At 45.8% G+C, this 19565-nt stretch overlaps 1 protein-coding gene and 1 long non-coding RNA gene across 2 annotated transcripts; one reads left to right on the top strand and one right to left on the bottom strand.

The window, feature by feature from the left end:
• The first annotated feature begins 7305 nt into the window (after nt 1–7305).
• On the top strand, nt 7306–8741 carry LOC125530806 (peroxidase RIP1). Its single transcript, XM_048695213.2, has 3 exons — nt 7306–7665; nt 7763–7957; nt 8063–8741. The coding sequence occupies exons 1-3, from the start codon at nt 7441–7443 to the stop codon at nt 8624–8626; spliced, it is 984 nt and encodes a 327-aa protein (XP_048551170.1). The 5' UTR covers nt 7306–7440; the 3' UTR covers nt 8627–8741.
• A 6764-nt stretch (nt 8742–15505) lies between these two features.
• LOC147975924 (uncharacterized) lies at nt 15506–17521 on the bottom strand. The gene is made up of 3 exons (XR_015602094.1): nt 17014–17521; nt 16760–16922; nt 15506–16636 (listed from the first exon to the last, which is right to left on the bottom strand). It is a non-coding gene; the product is annotated as an uncharacterized LOC147975924 (long non-coding RNA).
• Nucleotides 17522–19565: the final 2044 nt, after the last annotated feature.

Here is a 19565-nt window from a genome sequence, read left to right as displayed (position 1 = left end):
TTGGAGAGAATTTGGCTCGCCATCCTGTCAGGAATTTTTGGCATCGTTCAATAATGGGTAAAAAGGCGTTAGGCGGGAGACGGGTAGGAGCCAGGGGTAGACCTAGGTAGATTTGTGGAAAGGTTGATGTTGTGCATTGTAGAGTGGCGGCAATGGAGTCCGCAAGTGTGGGGCATACATGCATAGGCACGAACGTTGTTTTTGTGAAGTTTATCATGAGGCCGGTGGCCATGGCAAAGTTGTGAAAAATGTTTTTTAGCTGCAGGGCCGCATCGTTGGACGCTTTTGCGATAATAAGTGTGTCGTCCGCATATTGTAGGACTGTCGGTGGTAAATGTGTGAACAGGGGATGTGTGAGGTGTAGGAGGTTGCTGTATTGATTGATCATCTATTGAAGGAGGTCAGCAACAATGATGAATAGATAGGGTGATATGGGGTCTCCTTGTCTAAGAGTGTTCTTGCAGTTTATCCAGTTCTCCGGAATACCGTTTAGCATGACGGCCGTTTTTCCAGATGAGAGGAGATCCTGGATTCAGGCTGTAAATTTTGGCGGGAATCCACGGCAGCGTAGGATGGTGAGAAGTGATGCCTAAGAGAGGGAGTTGAAGGCTTTGGAGAAGTCTAGTTTAATGACCATGGTTGGGGCTTTTCGGGAATGGTAGGCCCCGATGAGGTCTGCGGCGAAGACGAAATTTTCAGCGATGCAACGTCCTGAAATGAAACCAGTCTGGTTTCCATGTACGAGTAACGGGACAAGCGGTTGGAGTCTGTTGGTGAGGAATTTTGCGACCGCTTTGATGGGGCAATTTTGAAGAGAAATCGGACGGTAAGCGTCAGGCATATTTGGGAGGTCTTTTTTTGGCAGCAAGATTAGGTGAGCTCTATTTAAGCATTCGGTTTGGGCAGAGAGGTTTTGAAAATCGGTCATAAAGGAGAAGATGTGTTTTTTAACTAGATTCCAGTATTTTTTGTAGAACTGGGGGCCGAAGCCGTCTGGTCCAGGACTAGCGAGGGAGTTCATTTGCATAAAAGCCTCTTTGATTTCACTGTCATGTTTTCATTATGAGATGCTACTTCTGTATTGAGCATTATTCAATTGAAAACATGATTATTTTAACTTTGGTACTTGCTACTATGGATTGGAGAAGAATCTGCATCATTGGCGTTTTTCTTTTTCTCTTTATATTCTTTATTGGGCCTGTTTTTCTTCAATATCTTTTTCGATAAAGGATGTTTTGTTACTTAAAAGGTTTTTCTTTACTATCTATTCTAGAAAAACATCATGCGAGAAATACCATAGATGCTACGTGAAATATTGATTTTGTGGAACCAAATTGATGCAAGCATTATTTCTTAAATCATGCTGGGACACTGATTTTATGCAAAGGTTGAAGGCCCCATCTGGCACCAATGGTTCAGAAAACTATATGATGCCAAACAAGTGGACAATTATTCCCACTAGTATGACAGGTTAGTCTCACCTTGAGGCTCCATCCATCCAGGGTCATCAAATATGACGAGGCATGGAACACTTCAGAAACATCTAGATCAGAGATGACTGTCATGCACTTTGGACAGGCTGCAGCAAGATGCAAAGGCATGACGATATCTGCTGCATCCAGCTGTTGACGCGGGCATGCTGTGGTGAAGAGTTAGACCGGGGTGAAGACCTGCCGTCGCCGAGACGGAAATATCTTGTGTGTGGCTGGCCGCTGGTGATAGCAAGTGGTGTGCCGTTCCATGGACTGAAGCAGCTTGCGTGCTGATGCTGCGGCCTTTGCTTTGCCCGTAGATTTTCTTGCGATCGCGAAAGCAAGGCGGACGAACGATGCCACCACATATCTATTTATTCGTTGTCCGACGCCTTTTTATTACCCAGGGCATCTTCAACGAAGATCCTTAAACCACCTGCAACCGTTTAAACCATACTGCGCTCCACTGGCTTCGTCGGCATTGGCCGCAGCGGCGGTCCGCACCGAGTAGGAGGAAGTGTAGCGGCTTCTACGTGAGCGGCACACAACGGCCGAACAAGGCTGGCGCGGTGGACCGGTGCCCTGCCGGTGGTGGAGGGACGACGATGATGACAACGCCACGGACGGAGACGGTGGTTGGCTAAGTAAGGAGGTAACACGTACGAGGTGGTCGTGCGGTACGAGTTGTAGGTTTTTTTAGTGTTATTAAGTAAAACGGCTGAAATATCAATCATTTATGTAAATTATGAATAAACTGAAATGAATTCCGTCGTGTTTGATTAAATTTCGTCTGATTATTTCAAATAGTAAAAAAATATGCGACTAGTTTTGGATGGCCGGTTCCTACATCAGTGTCCCTGAAATGACCATCCTAGTCTATGAATGGATGCGATGTCTAAATTGCAAGTCAGCATTGGAGATGCCCTAGCTACCAACTATCAGGGGACTGAGAATGGAAAATCCTGTATTACGCTCCTTGCGTGAAAGTGTCGGACCTATACACTCGAGCTTCTCAGCACGAGAGTTTGGACCGACCCAATATACCACTGCGAGGCAGCCAGTTTCGGATACCTTCTAGAAGGTTTTGTGAACCGATTATTTTGTTTCTTTTAACGGTTTTCCGACTTCTTTTGGGTTTTATTCATTTTCTCTTTTACCTTTTCTTTTTTGTTTTCTTTTTTACTCTTTTCTATTTTTTTTCTTGTTCTGTTTTTCTTTTCTTATTTTCTTTTTAAAAAATAATTCATGTTTCCAAAAACTGTTTTCAATCTTGAAAAAGTCTTCAAATATTATTCATGAACCAAAATTTTGAATTTCCAAAAATGCTCATGCTTTTAAAAAATTGTTCAAGTTTACGGATAATGTTCCCGCTTTTCATATTTTGTTAAACTTTTAAAAGAAAACTGTCTTTTCAAATTTTGTTCATATATTTGAAAAATGTTTGCACTTTGAAAAATTGTTTAGAAGTTAAAAATTCCTGATTGTGGGTCATAAACTAGAAAAAAATGGATTTCAAAAATTGTTCACATATCCAAAAATGTTCTATTTTTTAAAATTCTAGTTCGGAGTTCTAAAAAATGTTCCCATTTTTTCAAAAACTTTTTAGTGTTCTAAATTTTTCGTGTTTTTGGAAAGGAAATTGTGTTTTTAAAAATTGTTTGGACTATTCAATTTTTTTTGTGATATAAAAAATTGTTCATGTTTGTCAAAAAATGTTTGGAATTCCAAAAGTTGTTCACGTGTTTTCAAAAATGTGTTGAAATTTTAAAAATTGTGACACATTTAAAAATATGTTAATTTCAGTTTTGTAAATTATTTGCATTTAGAAAACTTATTTTGCATTTCAAGAAATGTTTCGATTTTTTTCTAAAAATGATTTCATGTATGAACGTTGTTGTCTGTTCTTATATACTTCGCGCTAATTATTATCACCAGGACTGGCCGAGTGACTAGCTTTGCACATCTACAGTGAGAGCATCTACAACCGGCACCCTCATATCCGCTCCAAATGCCCGGGCGGCCTGTGCTGATAGAAAGTTGTCACCCAAACGGACCTGGCAAACTCGGCTCAAACGCTTGGGTTGACCGACACCCCTATACTCGGCCCATATCTCTGGGGATATGGGGACCCCTGACGCTTCTGCCATGTTGGTTCCGACAAGCTAGATCCATCTGAAATCCTCTCAAAATTGACTAGTCCACCACTTCGGCCGTGCTCCTCTCGCCTCTGCGCAGCTGTCCACCTCCTTGCTCACCATCCGTGACGCTGTCCTCGTCTATCGCCGCTCGTTTACAGAAGACAGGTGTCTTCGCGTGATGGGTCGGCCCGATGGTCGGCCCAGTTATGTGCAGAGCCTGTGCGAAGCCGACCCAGTTATGTGAGAAGCTTGTGTGTCATCCACCCAACTATGTGCGGAGCCTGTGCCAGGTCCTAGTGAGAGCATCTACAATGGAATTCTCATATCCGCCCCAAATGCCCGAGCGGACTGCTCACTGCCTGGACAGAAATATGCCACCCAATCAAAACTGGCAAACACGACCCAAACGCCCGGTCGGCCTGCTAGTCACTGTCTGGACAGAAAACTGCCACCCAATCGAACCTGGCAAACCCGACCCAAACACTTGGTCTGACTGGCACCCTTATACCCGGCCCATATCCGTGGAGGATATGGCCCCCCCAAAGCATCCGCCACATCGGTTCCAACAAGCCGAACACATCTAAAATCCTCTCAAAATTGACTAATCCACCACTTTAGCCGCACTCCTCTTGCGTCCCTCCTCCATTTCCCGCTTCCGCGGAAACCGCCCACCTCCTCCCTCACTCACCATCCGTGTCGCTGATATCGTCGCCGGGTACCCTGTCCGCCACCATCGACATGGATGCTTGATGACCCACAAGTATAGGGGATCGCAACAGTCTTCGAGGTAGTATTTCAACCAAATTTATTGATTGGACACCAGAGGAGCCAAAGAATATTTATAAGCCTTAGCAGTTGAGGTGTCAATTCAAAACCTGGTAAGTTATTTCTCTGTGAAAAAATATTAGTACTACAGTAATATGGTAATTTTGATAGTAGCGCTAACAATAACAATAGTAATAGAATCGGTAACAATAGCAGTTTTGTAGCAGTTGGAACAACAGTAGCAATGGTAGTAACTTAGCAAAGAAAATATGAGAAAAGCATAGACATGAAGTAGAGATGGATATTTGGATGACATTCATTATGTGACAGTCACAACCTAGAGCGATACACAATAGCTCCAATTCATCAATTATATGTCGTATATAGCCATACGTGCTTATAATATGAACTTGCATAATATCTTTTATACTACCCTCCCGTGGCAGCGGGGTCCGAATGTAAACTAAGGGTAACTAAGGTACTCCTTTTAACAGAGAACCAAAACAAAGTATTAACACATCGTGATACATGAACTCCTCAAATTACAGTCATCCTTAAAGAGTATCCCAACTATTGTCACCTTGGGGGTCTACGGTTCAGAACAATAACAGGTGCATATAACTTGCAGATAGGATCAAGAACTCAAATATATCCATGAAAACATAATAGGTTCAAATCTCAAGTCATGACACTCGGGGCCTAGTGACAAGCACTAAGCATAGCCAAGTCATAGCAACATAAATCTTAGAACATAGTGGATAGTAGGGATCAAGCCCTAACAAATTGACTCGATTACATGACGAATCTCATCCATCTCCATCTACCTCCAGTATGCCTACAATGAAATTACTCACTCCTGGTGGTGAGCATCATGACATTGTTGATGAAAAAGGGTTGTTGATGAAAGCAGCGATAATTTACCCTCTCCGAAGTCCTGAACAGACTCCAGATCATAGCTCTTAGTGAAGAACAAGAGGTAGTGGCAGCTCTGCATCGTAAAACATGATGATCCATGCCAACTCAACAGACACCTTCGGAGATACCTGTAGAGCATCTTTATGATCACGCAGTTACGTTGTGACGTTTGATAGCACACAAGGTATTCTTCTGGTATTCGGGAGTTGCATGATCTCATGGTCGAAGGAATATGTATTTGACATTAAGAAAGCAATAGCAATAAACTGAATGATCATATGCTAAGCTAACGGATGGGTCTTGTCCATCACATCATGCTCCTAATGATGTGATCTCGTTATCAAGTGACAACACATGTGCATGGTTAGGAAACCTTAACCATCTTTGATCAACGAGCTAGTCTAGTAGAGACTCACTAGGGACACTGTATTTGTTTATGTATCCACACATGTATCTAAGTTTCCGATCAATACAATTCTAGCAGCAATAATAAATCTTTATCATGAATAAGGAAATACAATAATGACAACTTTATTATTGCCTTTAGGGCATATTTCCATCACTTGACGCAGAGGGTATGGTGGTGCGGCGGCTATGATAGGATTTCTAGCTCAAGCGCATGTAGCTGCCATGATTGCTGAGAAACGATGGCGACAACATGATTGACTTCAATTTGGTGGTGCTTCTCGAGTACCCCGTGTCGAGCTTCGGGGTGAAAATCCTATATCTAACCCAAACTAATTATACCTATCAATGGTGATGTTTTTGTGTCGTGACCTTGTTGAAGGCCTTGATCGGATATGCTCATGCTTGTTCTTGGGTGTGAAAACCTTGAATCTCGCCATTAGTGGTTAGCACGGGCGACGGCGGTTCCCTTTTTGTAAGCGTTGTGGTATTTTTTGATAAACCTGGCCCCTTTGCACGACTTGAGGCACGTCTGGCCCTTGGGCAAAACTAATTTGAAATCTGGCCCCTGGGGTCGGCGCCACATATCATGGAGCCGAAGTTGTACATGTCGGCGCCACACTACACGGAGCCGGCATGTACAAGTTCGGCGCCGTGCTAGATGAAGCCGACCTTAAATGGGCCCACAGAAATCCTAAGGGCCAGATTTGCTCGGCTCCACATAGTATGGCGCCAAACTTATACATCTCGGTGCCATGTAGTGTGGCGCCGACATGTACAACTTCGGCGCCATGATATGTGGTGCCGACTCAAGGGGCCAGATTCCAAATTAGTTTTAGTTTTGCCCAAGAGCCATACGTGCCCCAAGTTGCTCAAAAGGGCCAGATTTGTCAAGAAACACAGCGTTGTGTAGTTTGATGTGGATATGATTGTCATTGTAGTTTGTCGATTGCTGTTTAGATTGCTTTGGGATTTTCTTTTTTCATGCTAAGGCATAGTTTGGTCTCGTGTAACTTTGCTATTCACCGACGTGTTTAGTTTAGTTTTTTGTGGAAACACCAACGTGTTTAGTTATATATGTGTTTATGTTGGTTGTGTGAATCCTAATTATGCAGAGCTTGAGTGTATGTTCATTGTGTTTGTATACATTTGATGCTTCGTTTGAGTTAATAAAACCCACACATTCTCTTAAAAAAATAAGTAGCTGCGACAGAGTTGGTTTGTGGTAGATCACCTTCATTTCAAGCCCGGCCGGTTGCTGAGCAAATCAAGGCAGCAGATGGCGCGATTAGTTGCTAGCAGTCGACAGCCGTCATGCATTAGCTAGAGAGACCATACCGATTAGTCAATTCTGTTAGCAAAGCCTCACCGCACTTCATCAAACGACCGAGATCTCCATTTTTCCTACCTACTATATGGAAATCATGAACAACATTCCGTACAAAGTCAAACACGCACACAACTTTAATGAATTATTAGTTGACGATGGTGTCTTTCTTGATTTAATGAATAATGATCATCTTTGTTTGCGCAACTCTAGCTTTGCTGGAACTGGAATCGAGTCTGGCGACGAGGGAACTGGCATGAGTGGGCTATATAAGCACAACCCGCCGTGCCTTGTGTCCTCACCCCTCGCTCTTGCACACAGATCGTTGATCTATCCCGCTCAGACTTAGTCAGCCAATTAAGCTGATTTGTAGCTAGGTCTAACGTGTGCAGAAGCAGTACGTCGATCGTACTTAAGTATGGCTTCCCGCAGCAGCTTCTCTGTGGCGTGTGCTGTCGCAGTGATGGCGTTTGCCATTTTGGCCACGGCGAGCAATGCGCAGCCGCTGGACCCTCATTTCTACGACAAGTTGTGCCCGGCGGCGCTCCCCGCCATCAGGAAGGTCGTTGAGGAGGCCGTAGCGGTGGAGCCGCGCATGGGTGCCTCGCTCCTGCGCCTGCACTTCCACGACTGCTTCGTCAACGTATGCACATATCTATATGAGCGCGGGTATTGCATTTAGTTTGGTTTGAAGACCTACTCTACTCGTTTGACGCTGGTTGCTGCCGGTTTGCTTGCAGGGGTGTGATGGGTCCATCCTGCTTGACGACACGCCCTTCTTCACAGGCGAGAAGAAGGCCGCGCCCAACGTGAACTCCGTTCGCGGCTTCGACGTGATCGATCGCATCAAGGACGCCGTCAACGCCGCGTGCAGGGGAAACGTGGTGTCCTGCGCCGACGTCGTGGCCGTCGCAGCACGTGACTCTGTCGTCGCGGTTAGCGCTTCCTCGTCTCCAGTATACTCATCAGGAGAAATTTATCCGCGTAACAATGGATGGAATATATTATTACTACTAACTAGCAGTAAGATATTGTTGCAGCTGGGAGGGCCGTCGTACGACGTGCATCTGGGCCGGAGGGACGCGCGGGGGGCGAGCCAGGCGGCGGCGAACAACAGCATCCCGGCGCCGACCTTCGACCTCGACCGCCTCGTCTCCAACTTCGCCTCGCACGGCCTCACTGTGCAGGACCTGGTCGTGCTCTCCGGCGGCCACACGCTGGGCTTCTCCCGCTGCACCAACTTCCGCGAACGCCTGTACAACGAGACAGCCACACTGGACGCCTCCCTCGCCGCGCAGCTCAGGGGCCCCTGCCCGCTCGCCGGCGGCGACGACAACCTCGCGCCGCTTGACCCGACGCCAGCGCGGTTCGACGGCGGGTACTACGGCTCGTTGCTGCGCAGCAGGGGGCTGCTGCACTCGGACCAGCAGCTGTTCGCTGGCGGTCTCGGCCCCACGGACGCGCTCGTTAGGTTCTATGGCGCCGACCCGGAGGCGTTCGGGAGGGACTTCGCGGAGGCCATGGTGAGGATGGGCGGCCTCAGCCCGCTCACCGGGAGCAGCGGCGAGATTCGCGCTAACTGCAGGAAAGTGAACTACTACTAGTATGCGCGCACAACACGAAGCTTGAATCAAATGCAGTGTGTTTCCGGCAACGGGGCATAGTCAAACAGTGTTCTGCGTTTTTTTAGTTGTCTTGTATGGATTGCATTTAGTATTGTGGATTCTTGGGCTCTAGCACTTTATTTGATTCCGTTTGTAGGATTTCTTAAGTGGAAACAGTGTTCCCAGTCGTGTATATATATATATACTAGCCATGCCCGCGCGGCGCCGTGCGATGTCGATGTATTGCAGTGAAATTTGTTGCGTTTGTTGCGTGTAATAATGAAGAAGTTACAACATATTGTGTTGGTACTGCTGAGTTGCCTGTATTTTTTGAGTACACCACAACTTACGATAAAAGATGTGTATATGTGATTATATAGCTATAATAAGGTAAGTGGTGTGCCAAGGCAGATTTGAACACTTTGATTTATTACATTACACAATTGATCTCTCAGTATCTGATCTCTCACCTTGTAGCTGTTGGCCTCAAGTCGAATAAGCTCCCACTGAAAATCACCTGAGGCTAACTCCCTAAGTCGCTGCATAATCTGAGCCTCAGATACGTCACCTTTCGTGACTTTGACCACCCCCGTAGTCGTGCTCTGGGCCTCCTCAGGGACCTCCCTCGCACAAGGAGACTCAAAGAACATCAGCTCAGCACAACAGACTCCATAAATCGTAATACTCGGCATCTGATCTCTCAGTATCGGGCACTACCCCGTGTCATGCGCTGGTTTGAGGCAAGTAGATGTTCTTTGAGTCTCCTTGTGCGAGGGAGGTCCCTGAGGAGGCCCAGAGCACGACTACGGGGGTGGTCAAAGTCACGAAAGGTGACGTATCTGAGGCTCAGATTATGCAGCGACTTAGGGAGTTAGCCCCAGGTGATTTTCAGTGGGAGCTTATTCGACTTGAGGCCAACAGCTACAAGGTTGACTTTCCGACTACTGAGGACTTGGAGCGTCCTCTCAGTTTTGGGCTTTGCAGAGTTCCTGGCACAGAGTGCATTCTTGAGTTTCACGAGTGGAAGTAGGTTGAACCACAGGGTAAGCCTCTCACTCAGGTATGGTTGCGTTTTTTGGGAGCTCCATCTAAGTTGATTCGGGATGCTCGGGTTGCTGCAAGTTTGGGGATTCTGGTTGGCAAAACTGAGAGAGTGGATATGGCCTTCACACGTGTCAACGGGGTGGCCCGGTTGCTGGTGAGTGTACTGGATATTGAGTTTGTGCCTGACGTGGTCAAGTGGATGCATAGGGGCCTCGTGTATAACCTTGATATTGAGTTTGAGGATTCTGAGTTCTTCGCTGAGGTGCTGGCAGGGACTGATGTGGACATGCATGATAAGAATGATGGCTCGGGTAACTCGGAGGCGCGAGGGGGAATGCTGGGCATGAGTTGCCCAATGGCCCGGGTACTGACCTTGAGATGCCCGGGAATGGGGCTGCACCCTCTCCGTCAGTGCCTATGAGTACCTTGAGATTCGGTTCTTTTCATCCCTCTTCCGCGCCTCCCAGGATGTGGAGCGACAGGGTTGAATCTGAGGATGTGTTTGAGCGCTTGTTACCTCCGCTGGACTTTGCTGAGAAAACGGGTTCTCCAGATGGGAGGGACGGTCTTGAGTAGGTGACCTCCCGCTCTCCCTCCTTTGCTGCTGGTTCGATACTCGGGAGGACTCCGTCGGGACTGGCCCTGTGGTGGCGGTGTCGCCGTGCGGTGACAAGCCTGGTTTGGGAGGGGGGCTCGGGCAGGAGGCCTCGGCTCCCTCCTCTTCTGCGATGGTCAGGGTGGCCGAACCTATGGCGCCGTTTGATCAGCTGACGCCGGCTGGGTTGGCTTCACGACCCGAGTCGAGTCCGACTGTCGGTCGGGTGGGGCGCGGGGGCAGGCGCCCCCGCCCTCTCTTTTCCTCGCGGGACGCCTGGTGGGGAGTCTGGGAAGGCGGCCCAGCCCTCACTAGCCCCACGCTTGCCGGCGTTGGTCTGCGGCTCTTCGACTCCTCTTGCCGGGCCATCCGTTGGGGGTGGGGCAGGAGGCCTTACCCCAAACGGGGCGACCAGGGAGGAGGTCATCGCTTTTGGAGGTATTCCGGATCCTGTGTCTGAGGGCAGACGGATGAGCTGTCGCCTTCAGGACCAGACGGATGTTGATGATATGCAGCTGAGGTGTGCCATGCGGGCGGCCAAGCTTCGTGACATGGTGGTCACTACTGGTATGTCGGTCAACACTTCCAATTATATTTTGCATTTTTCTAATGATGAGATCATCCACAATGCAAATGAGTTAGGAGTTTCACTAGGTAGTAATGATAGTGAAATCTCTAAATCTGTTAATGACATTCTCGACCTGGAAGCAGAACGTGCCTTAGAGTTGATTCGTAATTTAGCTGCGGTTAAACCTATGAACGATTCCGATATTGATGCTTTGGGAGTTAGGGTGCTAGATTCGTTTTGTGTGGATCTTGCCCCATCCATCACTGAGACTGAGGAGGATGATGGCTTGTTACCCCTTGAGGAGAGTGCCCCGGTAGAGGGTCAGGAGGTTAGAGCTGCGGAGCTCGGTTGTGAGGACTGGGTAGATGATCAGAACAAGCCTAAGGGAAAGTGGAGGCATAAGATTTATCCTGCATCCGCGGTGCGTAGGAGTGCTAGGGTCCGTACAGCCAAAAAAATTCCATGATGAACTATGAGAGGCATCTTTTGGAATAGCAGAGGTCTGATGGACTTGGCTAAAAGAAGGTTTCTAGCAGATGCTTCAATTGAACATAGATTGGAATTTATTGCCCTTTCCGACACAGGAAGGGACAATTTCTCTCCTTAGTTTCTGAGAACTTTATCCGGAGGTGTCGATTTTGATTGGCACTGCCTTTCCCCAAGAGGAAGATCAGGGGGATCCTTCTAGGGGTGAAATGTGAGGCATTGGAAGTCCGAAGTGTGGTTATGGGTGACTTCGCCGTCAAATTTCGGGTTAGATCCAAAGTCGATGGTTTTAATTGGGCACTGGTTGCGGTGTATGGGGCCGCGCAGCTGGAACTAAAACCAGACTTTTTGGCGGATCTCATACGGATTTGCGGGTCTGAACAACTCCCAATTTTGGTTGGGGGAGATTTCAACATTATTATAAGAAGAGAAGAAAAGAACAATGATAATTTCGACGCCAGGTGGTCGTTCATGTTTAATACCATCATTGAAAGCTTGGATCTTAGAGAGATAGAGCTTTCGGGTAGAAAATTCACTTAGGCTAATACTTTGCATAACCCTGAGAAGCTAGATCGAGTCCTAGCGAGCGTCGATTGGGAACAGAAATTCCCCTTGGTTACAGTCCATGCGTTATCTTGCGGTATCTCTGACCACACCCCTCTGCTGGTTGATTCTGGGGAGGCAACACATGTGGGTAACAAAAATACTTTCTCTTTCGAACTTGCGTGGTTTGAAAGAGAAGGATTCCTGGATCTGATAGCCAGAGAATGGGCGATAGATGCAGGAGGAAGGTCTCCTATTGAGAGATTGCAGAATAAGATTAGAAACTTGAGAAGTTTCTTGCGAGGATGGGCTAAGCATCTTAGTGGGATCTATACAATTGAAAAGGAAAGGCTCCTTACACTTATACAGTACTTAGATGTGAAAGTCGAGTCCACAATTCTGCAATCATTGGAGCTTCATGCCAAAGTTGATGCGGAGATGAGATTGAAAGAGCTGTTGAGGGAAGAGGAGTTGAAGTGGGCATTGCGAGCTAAGGTTCGTAAAGTTGTCCAAGGGGATGCTAACACTCAATTCTTTCATATGATCGCCAATGGCAAGCACAGAAAGAAAAGAATCTTTTAGCTTGAGCAAGACGAGGGGACTATCATAGGGCAAGAGAACTTAAAACTTTACATAACCAATTATTACAAGCAGCTTTTTGGGTCTCCAGAGGATAATTTTGTGTCCTTGGATGAGTTGAGGATTGAGGATGTGCCTCAGCTGGCTGCCGATGAGAATGATGTATTAACTGCACCATTCTCGGAGAAAGTGGTGTTTGAAGCGATTTCATAGATGAAGAACAATAAAGCTCCGGGGCCGGATGGATTTCCGGCGGAGTTTTATAAGAGATGTTGGCACATTATTAAAGGGGATTTGTTACTGATGTTCCATGATCTATTCTCCGGACAGCTTCAGTTGTTTCATTTGAATTTTGAAACAATAACCTTGCTCCCGAAGAAAACAGATGCTGTGAGAATTGAGAAGTTCAGGCCTATCTGTCTTCTTAATGTTAGTTTCAAAATTTTTACCAAGGTTGGGACTAATAGACTCACACAGATTGCACACTCTATGGTGCAGCCGACCCAAACTGCTTTGATGCTGGACAGATACATCCTAGAAGGGGTTGTGGTCCTTCATGAAACACTCCATGAAATCCATACGAAAAAACTAGACGGGGTTGTTTTGAAAGTGGATTTCGAAAAGGCGTACAATAAAGTTAAATGGCCGTTTCTGCAACAGGCTTTGCGCATGAAAGGTTTCGACCCGTCTTGGAGGAACCAGGTTGAATCCTTCACGCAAAAAGGAAGTGTTGGAATCAATGTGAATGATGACACAGGTCACTATTTCCAGACACATAAAGGCCTGAGACAAGGAGATCCGATGTCACCTATTCTTTTCAACATTGTAGTTGACATGTTGACCATTCTAATAGGTAGGGCAAAGGATGCTGGTTAAGTAGGTAGCCTGGTACCTCATCTAGTTGATGGAGGGGTGTCTATCCTACAGTACGCTGATGATACTATCATATTCATGGAGCATGACTTGGCAAAAGCGAGAAACATGAAGCTGGTGTTATGCTTATTCGAACAATTGACCGGGTTAAAGATTAACTTTCACAAGAGTGAATTGTTCTGCTTTGGAAGAGCCAAAGAGGAACAAGAGGCTTATAAGCAATTGTTCAGGTGTGAACTTGGGAATTTACCTTTTGCGTATTTGGGTATACCAATCCACCATCGTAAGATAACAAATAGAGAATGGAAGTGTATTGAGGATCGATTCGAGAAGAAACTGAGTTGCTGGAAGGGCAAGCTGATGTCGTATGGGGGCCGGCTAATTCTTATTAACTCGGTTCTCATGAGCATGCCTATGTTTCTTTTGTCGTTTTTGAGATACCAGTTGGAGTTTGGAAAAGACTGGATTTCTATCGATCCCGTTTTTTCTGGCAGAGTGATGACTTAAAAGGGAAGTATCGACTCACAAAATGGGTTATTATTTGTTGACCAAAAGACCAAGGAGGTCTAGGTATCGAAAATCTTGAGGTGAAAAATAGATGTCTTCTCAGCAAGTGGCTGTATAAGTTATCTGTAGAGTCGGAGGCCATGTGGGCGCAGATTCTGCGTAACAAGTACCTTCAGTCCAAAACTTTGTCATAGGTGACAGTGAGGCCGACAGACTCACCTTTTTGGAAAGGGTTGCTGAGAGTTAAATCAGTCTTTTTCAACAGAACTAAGTTTCTAGTCGGAAACGACACTTCCACAAGATTCTGGGAGGATACGTGGCTAGGGAAAGCCCCTCTCGCGCTTTAGTATCCCTCCCTTTATAGCATCGTGCAACGAAGAGACGCTTTCGTTGATACCGTGCTTCGATCCACTCCCCTCAATATCCAATTTAGGAGAACACTTGCCAGAGCACGTTGGGAAGCCTGGCTCCATTTGGTGAGAAGACTGATAGATGTGCAGCTTTCTCAACGGCCGGATTCGTTGAGATGGAAGCTAACCAGGAATGGAGAGTTCACGGTTAAATCTATGTATTTAGATGTGATCAACTCTAGCTCTATTCCTAGTTCCAAACATGTTTGGAATGTCAAAGTACCTTTGAGGGTTAAAGTGTTTATGTGGTTTGTACACAAACAAGTCATTTTAACTAAGGACAATTTGACAAAGCGCAACTGGACCGGTTCTACGAGATGTAGTTTTTGTGATCACGATGAGAACATCAAAAACCTCTTTCTTGATTGTCCGATGGCAAAGGTTCCATGGCGGACTGTTCACATTGCTTTTAATATTACTCCCCCGAATAATATCAACACGTTATTTGGGACGTGGCTTGACGGGATAGAGCCCCAAACAGCGAGACACATTCGTGTAGGAGTATGTGCTTTACTTTGGGCAGTCTGGAACTGCAGGAATGATTTGGTTTTTAATAGAACAACAAATACTCTTTTTTGCAGGTTATCTTCCGAGCCACTATGTTGATCCGTATGTGGTCGCTACTCACTCAGACGGAGACCAGGGAGCATTTGGTTACTGGATCTACCCGATGGGAGATGGTAGCTCGGGCTATTTTCAACCGGTTTGGATGGCGGTCATGTAATAGGATAGGCAATTAGTTTTCCTGTCTTCATTTTTCCTACGCTGTGGCTTTTATTTTCCGCTCTTCGTGAGCTATTTTTTGGTTCGTTTGTTTAAGACTTCATGACCTTTGTTGAACTTATTTACTTATAATAAATGTGGCCGTATGCATCGTTCTGATGCAGAGGCCGGGGTTACACCCCTTTTCCAAAAAAACACACACCGCTATCTCTTCCCTTCCCAAATATATAGTGGTGCTTTTCCCCATCGGGTCTTGTGGACCCAGAGAAAAACCACTCTCCAAAGGTATATGCAGAAGCAGGACTAAAGGCTTGAAGCATGACCAGGATTTGTACTTATAACCTTGAAGATCCATATGGACTTGTCGCTCCCAAAGAATGGGTTTGAGTTCAGCCGTTCTAATTGCCGTGTGGTGCCTTTGCAATGACACATTGCAATATACAGAAGATAGTGGCAATAATGATATAATTTTAAGATAAAATGATGATAGGGAAGATGTGCACATAGAGAAGCCAATAGCAGGAGTAAAATTACTGATGTATTAAACTAAACACTACCAGACTGGTTTTCATAATACAATCTTAAGCAAATAACACATATATTTTGACATAGCTTCCTAGAACAATCACTTGCTTCTTCGGAGAATTCACTTTATTAGAAACTAAAGAGAGGGTACGCTTAAAACTGGGCCAAATTATCAGAGTGAAAGTGCATAACTATTGAGTAATCTATGTGGACAGACTGAAACTAATCATAAAATTAGGCTTTTGAAGAAAGAGTGCAATGCAAAGGAGATTATTTCAGTGAATTACCATCACATGAGTGAAGGTATATGGTCTAAGATTAAGCTCGCTCCGTGTAAGAATTGCATCACCAGCACATGTTTATCATGGTTGCTAGATGCAAGGCAAGTCCATGTAGCTGCCACCTCACCACTCATCATGTGTTGGCCAATGATCAGAGGTAGGAGTGTCTCGAACATGCAGCGGCCATAACCAATACTACATCTATAGAAAAAGAATACTTTTATCAGCTTAACAGTAGCGAAAAAGCTACTCCATATCACTAGACATGTCATCGAGTGTGTACGCTTAGTTATATATTAGATTACATACGGAGAGCATTGCAAACATTTAAGTAATACCAAGTCATCATATTAGAGAACACAATTTAAACTCTACACAAGTTGCATCTATGAAAGGACTGGATAAGTCCAAGTAGAGTGGTAAGTCTGTCTTATTACAGTACACAAGTTTAGTTGTGCAGACAAAGCACCCACGCTACAGTGTAGAACTAAGCTGGTCCTTTCTTGCTGCTAGCACGCAACTTAGTCCGTTTTCAACCTTTTTGCGTGGACAGCTCCCTGGGCCCGGGCTACTTAAATGACAAAAACAAAGAACTGCACAAAGGATCAAAAGCATACCAACCAGAATTGAAATTAAGGAAATTGCTCATACAAGAAGAGGAATCAGCAGATGACAAACCAATCACAAAGCAGCAACCAGTCGGCACGAACAAAGTATGACCGCCAGCCGGGCGACGCGGTGAGGAGCTAGACCAGAAGAAAGAATTATGCATCCATAAAGAAGGACCAAGAAAGCAGGCAAACTGAATGTGCTCACCGTCGACAGCAGCAGCCCCGGCTTGACGCCGCGGCCCTCCTCCTTGCACTCCACCTCAAACTGCAACCACCAACCAACATTACTCAGTTAGTCTCTTGCTTTCACCAATAATTTTTTCAAGCTACAACAACAATGGCCCGGTTCTCCTCTGGAGACAGTGGGTGGCTTAGATTAATTGCTCACCTTGGGGGTGTTCCTGGACAGCATCTCGTTGGGGTTCATCTCTCAGAACACACTGAGCACTGGTGCCGGCTACGGACGGGAGTCCTCCATATCCTCCTGGAGATCCTCTCCAGCACCTCCTTCATGTAGTCGATCATGTCCCTAGGATCGACACTCGGTCTATCTAGATGCCCAAAATCAAGAACACACATTCAGATTTACTCCCAAGATTACACCCCTCATTGTTCCAAGATCGATTGACAATTGATCTTTACCATGCTGGGCACGACGGAGTGGAGCATGGAGAGACAGTAGTTCAGGCGCTTGCAGCGGCGACGCTCGGACATCTGGTTCTTAGAGGGCATGCCCTCCACCTCTTCTTCCTCGATGCCGGCTTAGTGGCTGCCGCCATCGCACAAAGGCAGAACCTGCCACTATCCGCGGCCGCCATCCCGGGCTCCACCTTGCAAGCGTCGAGGCGTCACATTTGTTCAAGCAGGAGTTTCCACAACCGCGCGTCGACCCAACAGTGCTGGCAATTTTTCTACTCGCCGGCCGGCCGTGTATAGGTCGACCGAGGCAGGAAAAGAGCGGGCCGAGGCATGCGACGGAGGTCTCGTCGCCACCAGCGAGGATGGTGAGCATACCATCGCTGGCGCGGACATTGCCGCTGGAGTCAACGGTGTGGCAGCACAAAGAGCTCGTGCATTCCATGAGGGCCTGACTGGCAGTGTACTCTGGTGAGGAACGAGCGTGGGCATAGCCAAGATTTGAGAGATGGACGCAACGATGCAGGGGTGATCGGTAGGTGAGGATGAGTGTCGGGGAAGGCGAGCCTTTTTTATAGGCCAGTACGGCTGTCGAGAAGTCGGCAGCGGGACGGAAGTGAGGGCTTCCAAAAAAAAAACCAGATACGTCAAGAAGTGGACACATCACACATGTGCATCCACGTAGTCCCATGCTACTTCTTGAGCACTGCATTGATTTTTCCTTGAAGAAGAAATGGTGATGCAGCAAAGCAGCGTAAATATTTTCCTCAGTTTTTGAGAACCAAGGTATCAATCCAGTAGAAAACCACACGCGAGTCACCTCGTACCTACACAAACAAATAAGAACCTCACAACCAACACGATAAAGGGGTTGTCAATCCCTTCATGGCCACTTGCAAGAGTGAGATCTGATAGAGATGATAATAATAAGATAAATATTTTTGGTATTTTTATGATATAGATTGAAACTAAAGATTGCAAAATAAAATAGATTGGGAACTTTTATGATGGAGAATAGACCCGAGGGCCATAGGTTTCACTAGTGGCTTCCCTCAAGATAACATAAGTATTACGGTGGGTGAACAAATTACTATCGAGCAATTGATAGAAAAGCAAATAATTATGAGAATATCTAGGTATGATCATGTATATATGCATCACGTCCGTGACAAGTAGACCGACTCCTGCCTGCATCTACTACTATTACTCCACACAACGACCGCTATCCAGCATGCATCTAGAGTATTAAGTTCATAACAACAGAGTAACGCCTTAAGCAAGATGGCATGATGTAGAGGGATAAACTCATGCAATATGATGTAAACCCTATGTTTTTATCCTTGATGGCAACAATACAATACATGTCATTTCCCTTTCTATCATTGGGATCGAGCACCGCAAGATTGAACCCAAAGCTAAGCACTTCTCCCATTGCAAGAAAGATCAATCTAGTAGGCCAAACCAAACTGATAATTCGAAGAGACTTGCAAAGATAAACCAATCATATATAAAAGAATTCAGGGAAGATTCAATTATTGTTCATAGATAGACTTGATCATAAACCCACAATTCATCGGATCTCGACAAACACACCGCAAAAGAAGATTACATCGAATAGATATCCAAGAGAATCGAAGAGAACTTTGTATTGAGATCCAAAGAGAGAGAAGAAGCCATCTAGCTATTAGCTATGGACCCGAAGGTCTAAGGTAAACTACTCACACATCATCGAAGGGGCCATGGAGTTGATGTAGAGGCCCTCCATGATCAATGCCCCCCTCCGGCGAAGCTCCGGAAAAGGCCCCAAGATGGGATCTCTTGGGTACAGAAGGTTGCGGCAGTGTAAATAGGGTTTTGTGGTGCTCCTGGATGTTCTCGGGGTATATGGATATATATATAGGAGGAAGAAGTAGGTCGGGGGAGCAACGAGGGACCCGCGAGGGTGGAGGGCGCGCCCAGGGGGGTAGGCGCTCCCCCTGCCTCGTGGCCTCCTCGATTGTTTCTTGGTGTCCACTCTAAGTCCCCTGGATCATGTTTGTTCCAAAAATAACACCCCCGAAGGTTTCATTCCGTTTGATATTCCTTTTCTGTGAAACACTAAAATAGGCAAAAAAAACAGCAATTTAGGCGGAGCCTCCGGTTAATAGGTTAGTCCCGAAAATAATATAAAAGTGTAAAATAAAGCCCATTAACATCCAAAACAGATAATATAATAGCATGGAACAATCAAAAATTATAGATACGTTGGAGATGTATCAAGCATCCCCAAGCTTAATTCCTGCTCGTCCTCGAGTAGGTAAATGATAAAAATAGAATTTTTGATGTGGAATGCTTCCTAACATATTTCTCAATGTAATTTTTCTTTATTATGGCATGAATGTTCAGATCTGGAAGATTTAAGATAAAAGTTTAATATTGACATAGAAATAATAATACTTCAAGCATACTAACTAAGCAATTATGTCTTCTCAAAATAACATGGCTAAAGAAAGTTATCCCGACAAAATCATATTGTCTGGCTATGCTCTATCTTCATCACACAAAATATTAAATCATGC

Source organism: Triticum urartu, chromosome 4A, assembly GCF_056163025.1.
Source record: "Triticum urartu cultivar PI428250 chromosome 4A, HENAU_Tu73, whole genome shotgun sequence".
In the NCBI taxonomy this organism is placed as follows: Eukaryota; Viridiplantae; Streptophyta; class Magnoliopsida; order Poales; family Poaceae; genus Triticum; species Triticum urartu.
The sequence above is the reverse complement of the archived record's forward strand: the minus strand, read 5'-3'. Positions and strand labels throughout refer to the sequence as shown.